Genomic DNA, 16994 nt, shown 5'->3' on the forward strand with positions numbered 1-16994 from the left:
GAATCATAGTGCAGTTATTTTGAGGATTTTTTCTTAAATGTGTTTGATGTTGGGAGAAGGATGTTGGGGTCATGTATGGGACGTACCATAATATCATCAGCTTTGTCATAGATGTAAGAGCCAGGGAATTTATTTTGAAGGTACAAAATTGCAGAGAGATCTCAACCACTGGCCACCAGTCTACAGCTTGTCCTGTGAACAAAAGCCAATTCACTGACAGAAATCCAAAAGAAAAGAACAGAAATGCTTTACTTATTGCATTTGTTGTCTGGTGTGTTGTGGTAGGATTGACAACTTCTTCAGGGTTTCTTACTTTGCTCTGTGTTGTAGTTTGGCAAATATGACTTTGAGTTTATAGGGCACACTTTGACATTATGTCCAAATGTTGTTTACTTGGCAAATGTTTTTTTTTTTTTTTTTTTTTGGAATGTCTGAAAGTAAGACCCACACATAATGACATGCTTTAGCTTGTTTTAAGCTCTCTGTGCCTCATTTTCATATAAAATACAAGCCGTGCTACCAGCCTAGCTTCAGGGATAGCAGTGATTTACATCATTTTGATTCTGACACATTTCAACAACCTTTTGTGCAGACATGGACAAGTTGACATTTCTGGCCTTTAGAAATATCCTGACAACGACTGGATGGATTGCTGTAAAGTTTAGTACAACAATTCATGTTCAGCTGAGTATTTAATTGACACATTTGGCATTGTTCAGAAAGGACAATCTGACTTTTGTCTGTTGTTGGCTTTAGCTAGTAATTTGAGCATTAGTTTTATTCGCTTCTTGTTGTGAGTCATAATTTTGAGATATTTTGCATAAGAGGGGCTAATGTCTTATGTACTGAACTTCCTTGTAACAGTTCATTTCAATCCATAAGCAAAGTGGTTGTAAAATCATAATGTGTTGTCTTCTCATTGCACATTTTCTCTTGCTAATGTGCCCCCTGCTCAAGAAAACAAAGGCATTGGAGGAAGATGGATAGTGAGGCGAATAATCCAGTTAGCTTTTCATGTGTTTGCAGGCAGATATTTTCTCTTTAATGTGTTTATCATGACTTATGAGCTTCTCTATAGCAGTCATTAACATATGATTACCATCACAAGTCTAATGGGTTTGTCTGTTGTTCCCCCTTCTGCTCAACTGCCTCATCCCCTTTCCAAAATGTTTTCTTTCTAAATCTTTTATCTTCCTCTTTTTAACATTTGCTTCCTATCTCTCTGTCATTCTCTATCTTTCACACCTCCTTTCCATGTGTTTCCACTTTCGGCCCCTGCGGCCTCTCAACTTCCCAAGATAGAGGCTCACACACTCCCCATTATTGCTTAATTATCTGTGGCCTGTCATTTGAATAATGTTGTGTCCTTTACTTTCAATCTATTTAAATTTTTTGGTTTCATCTTTCACTTGATCTTTATTCACTTTTTCACTCCTCCTTCACTATATCCCACAATTGGCCCTCCCCCCTACCGTCATCTCTGTAGCGTTCAAGGCATTTCTGTGGCATCGGAATAGTTCTGCTTCTCTGTTTTTCAACACCTCCTCAAAGCTCATTGACTCTCCTCTTCTATTGGGTTATACAGAAATAAATCTATGAGAAAGACATAGCTGAGGATCCTAAAAGCCCACATTGGTCTGCTTCACACCAGCAAACCCTTTCTGTAGGATATTACTCTATTCTTTAATCTTTCATTGACTGAAAATTATGACTCCATCCATTAAAAAAAACAAGAAAACTGTACTTGATTGTATTTTGGCCATTATTAACTTCAAGGATGTTTTACTGTACACCTCCGGACCACTGACGTTATTCTTGCTATTTTTAGATTGCTCCCTGGAAGTTCCATTCACACCACTTGCTTTCGTGCAGCTGCAGCAGCAGGTTTAATCTTCTGCTCTGTGTCAAATCAGCAATCCTTTCACTTGAATTTCAGTTTGAAGAAGAAGATGCAGTCACAGGAAGCTGACACTTGCAAGTAGGGCAAGGAATCTGTCACTGTAGAACTCCCATGCTGACTGTGATCCTGGGGAATTAATTTATAGTGCACAATGTTGGGGAAAAAAGACAAGCATGCTCCTTACTGTGCTTCTCACCTGATGTGATGTGAGCCACATTTGGGCTTCCACCGAACTGCTGTCTTCAGTAATGATCATTAATGTGAATGTTGAGTCAGTTTGACACAGACGTTGATGTTTGCTGTCTGTGCAAATCCGAAGTTCTCTGGTGAAACTGAGTTTTCATCAGGAAGGTATTTCTAGGGAAAATCTAAATGTATGTGGAGGCACCGAAAGAGGTCCTCAAAGTTTAAAGAGGCTAAATTAAATCAGGTTCAATTTTGCTTTTCAGCTGTTAAATTGCTGAAGTCTTTTTTTTTTTTCTAGATATAGTTTGCAGTTTATATCTGCCAAATCATGAGAAATTTCCATGAAAGAGAACCAAAATTTGTTTTTTGGGGTGTTTTGTTTTTCTTGTTTTCTTTTCAAACATCTTTCTAATAAAAATGCAGCTCAAATGAAAATGTATTGGTGCTGTTGTCATGGCTTCCCTGTATCAAATGCACTCATCACTTTGTTCCACTGTAACTACACTCATTGTTGTTGTATCCCTGTCGGTTTTCTACACTTAAGTGAGGACACCTGGGGACATTTAGTAAGGCAAAGCAGAAGATGCTTTTTGGGTTGTGAGAAATCACAGGAATTATGAGTTTTGACAGAGCCTTCGTGTGGGAGTCTCTATACAACTGACTGGCACACCCAGATTTCTACCCATGAATCAGTGTGTTTGTCTTGTGAAGAAAATGGTAATGTTTTCTGCTGTGTTTTTGAAATATGCCACTCTACTTTCAGTTTCTCACTACAGCTCTGTGCAGTTTTTCTTCATTCATGTCATTTTGGATGCTGGTTGATAATTAGTTTTTTATCCTGTAATTCTTTTTTTTATAATCCTATTGTTTGTACCATTTTAGATGAATTAACATTACTGCATTACAGTGGTTTAATACATTATCGGAATCAATAGAGCAAATGGCCTGCTCACTTACTGCCTTTATGACTCAAATAAACCCCAGAGGGCAGTTAATTTAAGGCTCTGTGTACACTTCACAAGTCATTACAAGCATTAGCAACATTTGGTCCTTAGCTGCTTTATATTATTCTTGTCAATGCACTTGACAAGAGAATTTTTTTTAAGTGTGTTTTTTAAGAATCACAGCCCATTTTAGGACTTTTCCTAATGTTTTCAGTGGAAATTCATATTCAGCAGAGTGTCTGACCTAATGAAATGTGTATTTCCTTTTTTTCCAGGGTTGGTCAAACTTGGAGTCCACTGTGTAACATGCCAGAAAGTCGCCATTAAGATTGTGAACCGTGAGAAACTCAGCGAGTCAGTACTAATGAAGGTATGTTTGCGGCTCTTAGTCTTCGGACTTTCTGATGAGGATGGTTAGTGCAAATGAAAAAATAATTTCGTTTTCTGTATTGTTTTTGCCTTACTATCTTACCGTAAACTTTATTATTTGTCATGTTCCCACAGTTGATGGATGGATAGTATACTAAGCTAGTGGACTTCCTCAGCAGAACCAAGGTTTCAAAAAAAATCAACAGCTGATCTTGCAAAAATTCTTAAATATTAGCAGTTTATATCACAGAGTGGAATCACATGCTGAGGTAGTGACGCATTTCAGACTCAAAGAGTCAGCTGCTTAGCTCCCCCATCAAGTAAGAGTCAGAGCTTCTAATGCACAACAGCAAAGCGGCTTTCTGTGACTATAATTAGTATGCTTTTACTAGTAAGTCTGCATTGTTTCTTTTTAAGGCATACAGTAGGATAGAATTTTTTTTTTCTTTTTTTTGTCATTGCATCATAGGACTCCTGCTGGGAAGTTCCATTCAGTGCAACATTGTCCCTTGTTTTGATGGAATAGTTGTAAAGAAACTAAAGAGAAGAAGAAGAGCGAGGGCAACTCAGAGACACTACAACCTGAAAATGGTAGTTATAGGATACACGCAGAGACAAGTGCTTGCTGTAATTGTTGGCTTATGAGCTGGAAAGCAGGAGGAGAATGGGTCTGCTCACAGTAAAGGTTATCTGAAAAAGGAAAATCCCTCAGTTTTGGATCGCTTCACGTGGCATCATTATTCAACTACAGATGAAAAATTCTCTGTCCTTGGATATTGTTATTTGATAAACGGTCTGTATTTATTAGCTTCTTGCTGTGTCAGAGTCTGTTTTGCTCTTTGCTTGCTGCTGATTTGCTCTTGAAGTCTCTCTCTGTTCTGCCTCTTATCCCATTCAACATGCAGTCTTAATGTTCTCATGAAAGACAGGCAGGTAATTTCTGTGAGAGCTTCAGCTCTGACAGACGTATTGTAGCAGAAGTAGAGGAACTATTGTAACACATGTCGGTGAGCTAGGTGACATCTTGCTGTCCTGCAAAGGAAAATGAGGGTAACAGATGCCAAATACTGACAGGTTTCCAACAGGACCGAGTCTTTTGCTGAAGCTGCAATTCAGAGCCAATTACTGACCTCAGCCATTGTCAGTCTTGTCTCAGCAGTGTGTGTGTGTGTGTGTGTGTGTGTGTGTGTGTGTGTGTGTGTGTGTGTGTGTGTGTAACAGCAGGTGTAGTGTATGTGCCAGTGAGAACTGAATTACATCGGGGAGAATATGTATCTACAAAAATTCAAATTTATCAGCATTATTCTACATGTATAAAAAGAGATTCTAGGTTTTTTCCACTCATGCTGCAAGTCAGTATTTTTGGATCACATGCTAAAATGTCAGTGTGTTTGTGTCTACCTGTGCCTGTTGTTGCTAACCTGTAACACTGTTTACATGGAAATGGTGTGTGAGATTGTGTGCTGTTGCTTTGTCAGAGCCATCCCATATGAAAAAGCAATAGTAAAAACTTATATGATTTACTCATGAAAGTGGCCACTTTCTCATTACTTTCATATATTGTTTTAGTAAGTATCCAAAACATACAAGTTTTATTTATATAATTTTTCAAGGGATCTTATATCAGTTTTCACTCTTATCTGCTTTTCATACAAGTTTCACACAAGACAGATACAAACTTTATAAGATTTATATATATCTTTTCCATATGGGATGTAACTCAAGTACAACTCAGCCGTTCTCACAGTCTGGAAATCTAATGGCATGACTCATTACCAAACTTACATGTTACAAGTTACATGTAAATTTCCTGCTAGTTTTGGAACACATTATGCTTATTTTAATGCTTGAGGAGGTATAGTTGAAGGCAGTCTGGTAGCAGTTATGGACTCCTCGTCGACCTGGAGAGAGTGTTTGTTTGGCAGGAGGTTCAGGCTGCTGAGGTCCCGAACAAATAGACTCAAGGACAGCTTTTACAACAGGGCAATAGCCCTGATCAATGCAAATAGCTGACCTGACTGGCTACCTACCTGGACTTTTTTGGGGGGGGGGTTAACAACAGTAAAAACAGTAATAATAATAGTATTTATATTTATAACAAGGTGCAATAATAATTAATGTGGAATAATAACAGTGTGCAAGACAAATACACTTATTCTTCTTTTTTATTACTAAGTTATTATACTGTGTTGTGTTGTTTGTGTTGTGTTGTGATGTGTCGTATCGTGTCGTGTTGTGTTACATGTAGTGCCGACGTAGGACAGTTTTCCAATTTCATTGTACTATTGTACTATGTATGACTGTGCAATGACAATAAAGAGTTATCTTATCTTGTTGTCTGATGGCGGCGGTGTCAAAAAAAACGTGGTACAACCAGTGCGTGAGCTATCATCATCATCCAATCAGCATTTGATCAGCACATAAGTAACCCCATAGGTGGGATATTGGGTGACTACACAGCAGCACGCTCGCTGTGGGTGAAAACCTCTCTCTGTTTGCTGTCCAAATAGTAATGAATACACAGATGGACACATTTGCGGGACCACAAATTACACCTAACACTGATCTCACAAATTAGATTACAAATTCATTCTCATGTTTTGGGGCTTCCTACTATGACTGGACAGGTGTTTTCCAGCTCAAATCTAGTCGAGGTTTTCCCATATTCCCATTGTGTCGCAACCCATACTCTCATGTGTCTGCTCTTCGGACTGCATATTTGGCTGTCAGACTGTCAGAATGATCGGGCTGTAGCTTCCTGCATAGCTCAGGCTGTGAAATGTCACCTTTTAATATGCTAATGTCTTGGGTCCCCGTGGTGCCATTAGGGGAGAGTCTGACTCGCCCAGACAGGTGTGTGTTTGTGTGTGCGTCTGTGTGTGTGTGCATATGTATTTGCAACACTCCTGATGACAGATATACTTTGTATGCATGCATACACTCATAGACAAATATAGGCCACACACAAATGTGCAGAGGAATGTGTGCACATGTGCCATAGCAACATCTGCATGTTCTTTAGTATGAGCATGTGCACATCCTCCACGACCTATGTCATCCCTCTCCGTCTGTCCTTCTTATGACTGGCCTTGGGAGTCAGGGGTCTGTGGAGATGAGGAGATGGGTTGAATTAATTGTCTCGGAGTATCTGGCAGAGAGGTCTTTTCTACACTCTCAGTGTGTTGAACTTTATATAACTAATGCTGAACTCTTTATTCCATAACCCTACAGACTGTGACACTAAGGACCAGAAAGACATTGAATTGTCTTGGTTAATGCATGCGTCTATGAACTTTATGTCAGTTTGTAACCAGGGAATGAGCCTTGACTACTTCAAAGAGCAAGTGCGGCCCAATGTTTTTTCACTTCTAAGCAGAAAAGCTAACAATGGAGTTACTTGAATAATAATAAGAGTCTCCGTCAGCGGGAAGTGGTTGCCTGTCATGTTTGGAATGAGAGAGAAAAAGACAGAGAGAGAATACACAGTACGTGCACATATGACAGTATGTCAGCAGTCTTTCGCACTGAGGCCAAACTGAATGAAGTAAGGCAAACCGATACTAAGAGAGAACCAACATTTTGTGCATGAATCTGAGTGCTTGTGGGTATCTCAAGGGAATAGTTGATGTTTCTGAATCTCAGTCAGTTCTCTCTCTACCTCCCTCTACTTTGGACATGTCTCTATGAGATCAGGCCATGAGGTTGAGAGAAAGCAAAAGGGAACTGTAGTAAGAAGAGAGATGGACATGTTGGGAGAAACCCTGCTGGGAAAATATAACACAGATGTCTTTGTCAGGACACCACATCTCTGTGCATTTCTTGTCAGAAGTTCCTGTTTTCTTCTTGATCTATTAACTGTGACATTCCCACATATGGCATGGCCCTTTGTGTTCACTTCCAGCCTAAGAGTACAAATCCAGCTTCCATTTCAACCATATCCCTACCGCACACACACACACACACCCTGCCTTAATTCTACATGGCATAGATTCAACATGATCCATATTGACATGACGTGTTGGGTGCATATCCATGATGGGAATTACCCCTTCCACCACAAGATGCTGCACTGGTTTGACTGTTGAGGTCATTTCAGAACAGTGAACCTATTGTCATGTTCAAGAAATCATTTTGAGATGAGCTTTGTGACATGGTGGGTAATCCTTCTGGAAGTAAATAGGTGCACTGTTGTCATGAAGGGATTGACATGGTCAGTAACAATACTGAGATAAGCTGTGGTGTTCAAATTGGTTCAAATTGGCCTAAATGTGGTAAGAATTACAGCATTATACCTCCAGCAGCATCCTGAGCTGTTGATACAAGGAAAGTTGGATCTTTCCTTGTATCATGGTGTTTTTATGCTGTTGGGTGGTTGGGTTGAAATTTGTTGTAAACAGCACGAAAGCATAGATCTAAGTCTTGCAGCAGATTCATCAGTGCAGACAGTGTTTTTCCAGACAAATGGAGGACAGAAGTGTCAGGCATAAAAAAAGAGCCAGAAAAAAACTGTCTAGGCAACAAAGAAGTGGTTAAAGAAGAAGCACATTAAGGTCATTGAATGGCCTAGCTAGTCTCCAGACCTCAACTCTACAGGAAATCTGTGCAGGGAGCTAAAGCTTCAAGTTGCCAAGGGGCCGCCAACAAACCTAAAGTATTTAGAGAGTTTCTGTAAAGAGGAGTGGGCCAACATCCTTCCTGAGATGTGTGAAAATCTGGTGACCAATTAGTCTTGGTTGTGTTTTGCTTGGGGATCAAATACTGTATTTCAATGACACGTAAATTAATTTATAGCTTTTGCATAAAGTGTCTTTTTTCTGGATTTTAGTTGATATTCTGTCTCTCTAGATTAAAATGAAACTACCATAACATTAGAGACATTATGTGATTTCATGTAATCACATAATGATTTTGAAGTTTTCCCTGAAAAAAAGAGGATTCGCTGTAACATATTTCTACCATACTGCCTGTCATTATACTGTATATGAAAAAAGCAACTCCGATAAATCTGCAGTTCAGTCTTAGGGTGAGTATTATTGTTACTAGCCGTTAGCAGAGGGATCAGGGTATCTTTAACATGCAGCAGTTGGTAGTTGCTGTTGATGCCTGCTCTGTTTTCTTCCTCTGAGCCAGCGAGCTGGTGGCTGCTGCTGCTGCTGTTGGGATAAGGACAACTAATTAGCCAGAGTGACTCCCTCTCTCCTCCTGAAGCAGCACAACTTCAAAGTCACTCTACTGTCCCCAAGCTCAGAGAGCGAAAGGAAGAGAGGGAGAGGAGGGATGAAGTGCAGGATGAAGGAAGATAGGGAGGGAAGAGTGTGAGTGGGTCGGGGGAGGGTTAGAGAGGGTGGTGAATATGAAGTTGGAACATTTTACATGGATGTCTTATGAGGTAGACATTGCTACATAGCCATGCTCATTTTGATAGCTTTTAAAGACCATAAGGTCAGTAAGGTGGTTTTCTAACTCTGTCCTTGATGTAAGTCAGCTCAGTTTAAATGTGAAATGTGCACCCAAGAAATTGAAAAGTAGTTTGGAGATGCAGCAGTGTGCAGTATAATTGCCCCCTTAAGCAAATATTTGAAACACTGCACTGAGGACTATAAGCCGAGAACAGCACGACAATGCCACAGCTTTGGTGCGAATAAAGGCAGAAATATTTAGAGTTAATTAACAAGGTCAGGGCTGTTTGATTATGTGGATTTTCACAAATGAACATATCTAGTATAATTTGTGAAGTCTACATGTCTTAGTACATAATACAGATGCCCTGAAATGAAAGAAAAACTCCTTTTAGACTGTCTATATGACACTATAGTATCTGAGTTTTAAATGCGCAGATTGTAAAATAATAATTTCAAATAAAACAGTCACAGAAAGACAAGGAATCAAGGTTCAGCACACCAACCGACAGAGATTGTGGTGGGCGGGTGAGGAGCAGAATGCCATGGCCACAGATGAATCACACAACTTCTAATCTTGTTATCCCGACACCTCTGTGACAGCACTGTAGCTTTCTTTCTCTGCCATCTCTTCTTTTCCCTCCTAATGATTATAGATTGTCCCTTCTCTCCCATCTCTGTATTGCCGCAAGTGAGTTGGATATAGAAATGCCTCCAACATACACACATCCTCTTTAACTTAATGTGTGTTTATCTGTTCGTGTGCATGTCCGTGCCTCTGAGTGTGCACAGACACCCTTTAAAATAAATGGGTTTCATATATTGTGCCTTGCCGTGTTGATCCATCGGCTTTGTCTGGTGCTGAGCCAGAAACTAGGACTTAACTTGGTTTGATTTTAACAGGTTGACTGCACAGAAAGACCATAGAATTACCAACTTTGTTTCTCAGCTGTGCTTCCGCTCAATTCTGCTGTTGATATAGAGTATGCTTAGGTTGGGTGCTTGCATGACATGCATATGCATGCTACTGGACACATTGTAAATGTTGGAAAGAAAAATTCTTCTGAATTGGACTGCAACAGTGAAGATTTCGTACAACTGGGAGTACTTTTACCATCACAGAGCAACACAAAGTGGCTCTGTCCAAAATAGAAAGAAAAGTGGGGGATCCTGTGGCCCTATCGAGCATGGATTATACGAGCATCAGTGTCTGTGTTTGAAAAATAGATGCCTCACAGGTCCTCAGCTTGCAGTATTGAAGAAGCCACCAAGCAGAGTTTCAAAGAAAAGCTGGATCTAGGGCTGTCCAAAGTTAAAAACAACAAAGACTTTGGACAGAAACTCTCACAGACACAGGTTTGAGATCTTTGCATTAAATATTTTTGAGACATAAAGCAAATAAACGATTTTATAGGAGTGCATGACATCTGTCAAGCATGTGGAAGAAATATGATGGTACTGATAAATTGGAGGATTTTACAGGATAAAAGATTGCTCCATTTTGCTACATGCCATACGCTATGGGCACAGCTTGACTGGAGACATTTTTCTCTATCAACAGGGCAGTGACCCGAAGCTCCAAACTGTGCAAGAAATATAAGAGAAGAAGTGGTCAGCTGGCTTTTTAATGAAGCAGTCACCAGATCTCAACCTGGCTGAGCTGTTGTGAGAACAGCTTGATTCTAAAGTTCTTATCAAAAATATGAGAAAAGTGCCCCGTTTCTTTTTTTTTTTTTTTTTTTTTTTCTTTTCTTTTTTTTTTGGTCTCCCAGTTTCCTCACAGCATCCTGTAGGGACCTAAAGAAGATTATTTTTTCCCCATATTCGGCCTTGTTCTTTGCCCGCTATCAGTCACGATGAAGGACACTCCAATTGCTTTCTAATCATCCAAATCAGTTTTTTCACAGTCTGTACTGAGTGGCAAAGAGGCTCTGATGAAATGGAGAATAGATTTTGCCTCCAGTGCCCGAAGACTGGTTTTGAAGTTGAAAGAAAGTTTTAGCCTTACTTGTGCGACTGTATAACTCATGGGTCAATATCACTGACTGAAGACACCAGACACTGAGGTTTACACACTTCTGACTGGTACTTGGAATATTAAGCATCCGGCACGTAAAACTGTGCGGCTCTTGACTGCTGCTTTGCTGCTGCTCACTGTGGCGACAAAGCTCATCAAACACATGCAGTGTTGTTTGAGTGATTTTACCTTTCATATGCCTTATCCTGATAAAACAGAGATGGAGTGCAGACTCGAAATAATGAAATGCAGGATAGCAGAACAGAAGATACAGCAGGATCCCCCATTGAGCTCGACAGGAGACAGACAGACGTCTGAATCGATGGCATTTGTTTCCCCTCTTCAAAGGCAACAGCTGCTGTGTTGTCAGATAGATGAGAAAGCTTTATTTGCGTTTTTATTTGTTGTTGCTTTAGTTTTTTTTTCTTTTTCTTTTTTCTTTTACTTTGTGAGCAAAGGGCATATTCTTTCCCCCTTAAGTAGGGAGATGATTTCATTGAAGAGATCAGCTGAGTTCCCCTCCACAGTTCAGATAGCTTTTCATGGCTATTTATTTATGCTTTTCTCCCTGTCGAGCGTGAATTTGTCTTCCTTTTCAACCACTGAATGTTGGTAGAATCCTTTATCCACCTGTTTAAGTAGGTACATCGTGTTCCTGTTAGAGGAAAATACTCCAACCTCTATCTTTACTTTCATATTTTATGTCCAATGTGCTGCATAGAATTCTCAACGTGTTCCCTATATAAATATGCTTTTGGCCCATAGCCCAATGGCCTGTGATTGGGCTTACTGCAAGATATCAACCTCCAGCACGATGCAGTTGTCTTCATTATTGTGAATAAATTCACTACTATTTGTACAGCATGGTGGAAATTTAGAAAAGAGCAAACATTAGCACGATTCCCATTTAGTGTTGTTTATATAATTCAGCGTGCGTGTGCGTGTGCGCGTGTGTGTGTGCGTGCGTGTGTGTGTGTGTGCGTGCGTGCGTGCCAGTTTTGTTTTTTGACCACTGAAGTGAGGACATCAATTGGTAAAGTATCTTCCAGGCTAATTTGCATATATTTACTCGCTTTTATTCACGTTTAGCTGTTGCAAATAAACACGTACATTTTCTCCAAATATGTTAATGACTGGTCAGTGTGTCGAACATCAAAAGCAGAACAGTTTTAACTTCATCAGCTCCTGCATCTACATTTCTGAGGGGGATTGTTAGCTAATGACCCCGTTGTGCGAACACTCTCTCAAGGACGTTCTTTCCTCCATCCTTTTCTCAGTCACATACTATACATGACTACAAGGCATAAGTGCAGGCGTGTACTGTAAATTAGTTTGGACACTATATTATTGCATATGCCATTTATATAATGAAGTGGTAATAATGCGCAGTACTAACAGAGAACTTGCGCCCGTTGTGTTTCTTTAAATATGTCTAATACTCACTGTATCGCCTAATTAACAAGTGTGAATGCTAAAACAACTCCCTCATTACAATGTGAGATTCATTCTGAACTTATTTCCAAAGTTTTGAGCTAATTTAAGTTGTTTCAGCTGACCACACTTACTTATTGACTTCTCTGTCTGTCTGCAGTTTGTGTCAGTAAATAAGTCACGTATTCATATGTGAAGTTAATTAGTTGGTAAGTAAATCACATCAGCTCATCACCTATGTCTGCCTGAATTACCGCACCAAATTATCCCTGTCAATTTTTCATTACCTACTTTCTGTAAGTTGTTGTTTTTGCACATCACTTTACAAACCAGTGCAAACCAGAATGACCACTAGCTTACTAGTGGCAAAACTAAACATTAACGTTTGTGTGTGCAGCTTTTTCTTCTAAAAAGAATTACAAGAATTTAATGTAAATAAGGCATTTAATGCAAATTTGTCAGAATAGTTAGATAATCCACTTTCCTGAACAGCAGCAGCAACTATTTTATTAGCCTCAAATATAGACAACAGTAAGTTATTAGCTTTACCCTAGTGTAAGTGATACTGTACAGGCGACCTTCAGATCTCATCATTACATTCTGTTCTGAGCTCTACCCTCAGTGTCTATGAAAGCCACTTCATTAATCCACATTTCACATCTCTCCACAATCCAAGGTTACCGTACCAGTCCCGTCTTGTGAAATTAGTGAGTGACATAAACGAATGAATTGACAATAACCAAAAAGAAACCAAAACAAAAAAACTTTGCTGCCAAAGCGATCCACTGCCTGCCTGTCACTGTTAAATTGCTCGTTCTGCATGAAAAAACATGCATAGTCATTCACATAAGCAATCACACGTCGTCTCTGCGACTCTTTAGCATGTGTCCTTCAAGCGCATCCATAAGCTCATGCAGTGGATTTGAAGAGGTTTTCATGATTAGACCCAGTGTCCGCAGGGTCTAAAGCACCTCTGCTATTAGACATTATTAGGACCAAGGTTATCCAGGGACATGTCTGTTAGGGTGAAATGATATGGCCTGCCACTGGTCTAAGTGCCAGCCTGATGAATCTGTCAACAGCACAGGAACACATCACAGACATGATTAGAGAGATAGAATGAGAGAAACTGAGAATAAATGAGGGCCAGCAGAAGAAGATGAAGAGGAGGAGTGATACCAGAATTGGTCTTGGGTGGGAAGGGGTAATGAGCACAATTTCAAAGGTTGGAAGATGGATAAAGGATAAGGACTAGCCAGCTAGCAGAGACTATGTCCAGATCGATTTACATGTCTCTGGCATTGATCAAACTCCCCCGTGTAGGGAATTTACCTCCGCTTCACAAAGGATGACTGATAAAGTGATTATCAGAGAAAAACCTGCTGCACTGACTGACTGCGTATGTATCAGTGTATTTTACATTTGTGTATTTGTGTGGTCCACAAGGACGGAGAAGTGATAAACAGAAAAAGATGAAAGTAGAGAGAGATTACTTTTTTCAGTTCAAAAACTTTCACTGAAATGGGATCATACAAATAAATGATTTTATTTTGTGTTTGTTTTGCTCCCAGTGCGACCAGCTCAGCTGTGAGAGATAACGCAGCTACCTAATGCGCACACGCCTCACCTCAACAAACACTGTTAAATCCACTGCCCCGAGCCTGTCTTTGTAAATTTCCAAACCAATTTTGGATAAGCAGGTTCCCCCAGAAGCACACATTAATATCATCTCAAAGTTAGTGATTATTCCCTGCACAAGAAGTAGATTTGGGACACATTACAGACTGATGCCCTCTGCGATGTTGTAGCTTTTAGATAGTTTGTGTTTGTCCTTGAAACAGATGTCCTTATATGCTGGTTACCAAGACTGACATGCAGCAGTCTTCAGCGAATCAACTCCTTCCAACTAACATGCATGTGCAAGAACACAGACACACACACACACACACACACACACACACATGCTTGCATGCACACCAGCTTGGCTACCTCCTGTCCCTTATTCTGCCCTACTGGCTCACTGACCGACATATGGATGGATGGAGGTGGCTCTTGGCTTGCCATGATCAGTGGAGTGTATGTGTACAGTGTGTGTGCAGCATAGAGTAATGTATCCACATGTCACAAGTATGAATGCTGACAAGCTGACTGGTTTTGTCTGTGAGCCAGTAGCCAAGCTGTGTTGTCTCCTCCCCTTCTGCTCCCTAACAGTTAGACCAGGTCTCCTTCTCTACAGCCGTTACCCCATCCAGATCTTACGCCTATTTTCCCCATATGTTAACTGTTCATTCTATCATTACCCTAAAATAGTAACTATATATATAAATGTCATAATGTAGAGTGAAACATGATATCTACTTGTATAATGTTGAAGACTGGTAGATTAAGAGTAAAAACTGCTTTGTTTAAAAAAAGGTAATCTTTGAATTATAAAGCTGAGCTGTATGAAAATACATATTCGGGGGGAAAAAGACGTTGTGCTTTAAAGATAACGATCTCTGGCACAAAGCTGTTAGAAAACAATATAATAGATTAATGTTAAACCATGACTCATGCCATCATAATCCTATATTTTACACATCTTTCAAAACGCTGAGAAATATGGAAACATAAAAAAAAAATCATTGTTGTCAGTTAATGTCGATATTTGGTTTGTTTTGCAAAGTAAAGCTATTAAAGTGGAGAGGTCTCTCGCGTCTTTTGATGCTTGTAACTCGTTACGTTGCTGCCTTGTGTTATCATTCACACTCTGCTTGGTGCATGGCAATGTTAAACAGGTTGTCCTTTCCCCATGTTGTGTTAATTAACAATAAAAGACCCAGGAGATGGGGTGGTGACGTGCAGGGAAGATGGCTCAAGCTGGCACCACTGCTCCTCCCCCCATTTCATAACACTTTTCTTTTGCTGTTCTCCGTTGGAGAGAATTACATGGCTTTTCCTTTATCCCTTCCACATCCACACACCCTCCCCTGTCTCTCCTTTGTTTTGTTTTTTTAATCCACCCAGCAGCTTTTGCACGCACTACGGCCTCACTGTTAGCATAGCCACCCTTTTTTTTTTATCTGACACACATGGCTGCCCTGCTGACTTTGATCCTTAGATCTCAGTATCAAGGGGCCATTCACTCACTTGCCTGGGGAGGTGACAGAAATGTCTGTGTTTTCCTTCTGTGGGGTGAGAGAGGCCGGCTGGAAAAATGGTGTGAGGTGCAATAAGTGGAGAGTGAGAGATGACAGAGCCTGTGATCCAGTATTTCACCCTTTGAGATTTTGGGCTGGCTTCTGTGTTTGGTCATTCTGTCACATGTGACATGAATCTAATTTCTTTGCGTCTTTGTTGTTGTCTGCATGCCTGTAATCCCCTGGCCTCTATCACTGGCCATGGTGATAAAACTATTGATGTTGCCACTCATTTGTTTGCTCATCCATTCGGTCATTTAGATCCAGGGCTGTAATTTAACAAATCAATAGCAAGCTGATGGAACTATGCTAAACTGGCTGCCATCCTCTGAATTTGGAGTGACACCACTTACTCCTTTTGTCTTATTTTTCCAAGTAGCTACAGCCTTCTCAGCCTTTCTCCCTCACATATGCGTATTATTCTATTGCAGCATCTACATTTTGCTTGCAAATTGTAGTAAAGGTAATAAATCATATAAGCTGTACTTTTTAGACCGAACAGCATCAAGACCATTAGGACCATGAGCCTTTTTCTTTCAGCATACAGCTTGCTTTTTTATTACAGCTTAACTGTAGTTGCAGTTGTCTTAGTTAACATCTTTAAAAAAAAAAAATCACTGTTGCTGTTCCTTCCTATTGATTCATCTATTGTGGCAGGATGTGACACTGATGGGAAAGCCTGTGGGTCGAAGTGTGCCAATCAGCTCTTTCACTAACAAGCTCCTGTTCTGATGTCTTCTGCTAATGATGTCCACTTCACAACAATAACCACACTGCTTTACATTCGACCCCTTTTTTCTGGTGAGGCGTCTTTTTTCCTGCCTTGCAGACCCGTTTTGTTATCGAGAAATTGACCAGAAATTGCTGTAATTTGAACTGCCAAACAAAAAAAGAACACAAGACAAGATAAAAAGAGTGTCTTCATCTAACCTCTGTTTAGGTGCATGTGTGCATCTTGGTGAACAATGTCCAAGTGCCTGCTAATAAAGGCCTAATGAAGTCCCATGGAGAAATGGCAACTGGAGAGAATTGTCCACACTCACAGATGTGAAATTTAATGAGAGACTGTGGCATGCACAGGAGCCGGGCCAAGATGGGGAATGGCCACCTGGTATTGTTTATTACTAGCATGAAGTTACAGAGTGTGTGTATTTGAGTGAGTGGGCAGTTAGTGGCTGTGTGGATAAATGCAGAAACCGTTGGTGTTCCTCCTTTGTATGTGTTTCATGCATTAGGTATGCATGAATCCACTGCATGAACAGAACACATACTGTGTGACCCCTTTTCCAGAAGAAAGCAAATGAGGAATAACCGTATTTTTCCAGTCACCTTTTGATAACTGTAGGATACTTAAAGAAAAAAGGCATTACTAGAAAGAGCAAAGGTTGCTTCACAGATTTATAATAGTATGTTAATCAACACCAAATCTTGCAATAAGCAGACTGTTGTTCAGTTAAGTCTTCACATTAAGCCTCATTTCTCTTTTTTTCAATTAACTAAAAGGAGGTGTTAAAAGAAGCTTAGGATGTCGGCCCTGTAGGATTTCGACAGCTCATCTCGAGTCCTGGT

General features: G+C 40.1%; 1 protein-coding gene across 12 annotated transcripts in view; it reads left to right on the top strand.

Annotated features, from left to right (window-relative positions):
• Window positions 1-16994, top strand: part of brsk2a (BR serine/threonine kinase 2a) — a 173019-nt gene that overhangs the window by 94709 nt on the left and 61316 nt on the right. For 11 of the 12 annotated variants that reach the window (XM_080304876.1, XM_026176443.2, XM_026176445.2 and 8 more), the window contains one exon: window positions 3306-3400. In XM_080304876.1, coding sequence (XP_080161002.1) covers window positions 3306-3400 — 95 coding nt within the window. Of the gene's footprint in view, window positions 1-3305; window positions 3401-3618; window positions 3991-16994 lie in introns of those variants that run through there. The other variant, XM_080304879.1, reaches the window with a different exon arrangement.

This window comes from Astatotilapia calliptera, chromosome 7 (assembly GCF_964374335.1).
Source record: "Astatotilapia calliptera chromosome 7, fAstCal68.1, whole genome shotgun sequence".
Taxonomy (NCBI): Eukaryota; Metazoa; Chordata; class Actinopteri; order Cichliformes; family Cichlidae; genus Astatotilapia; species Astatotilapia calliptera.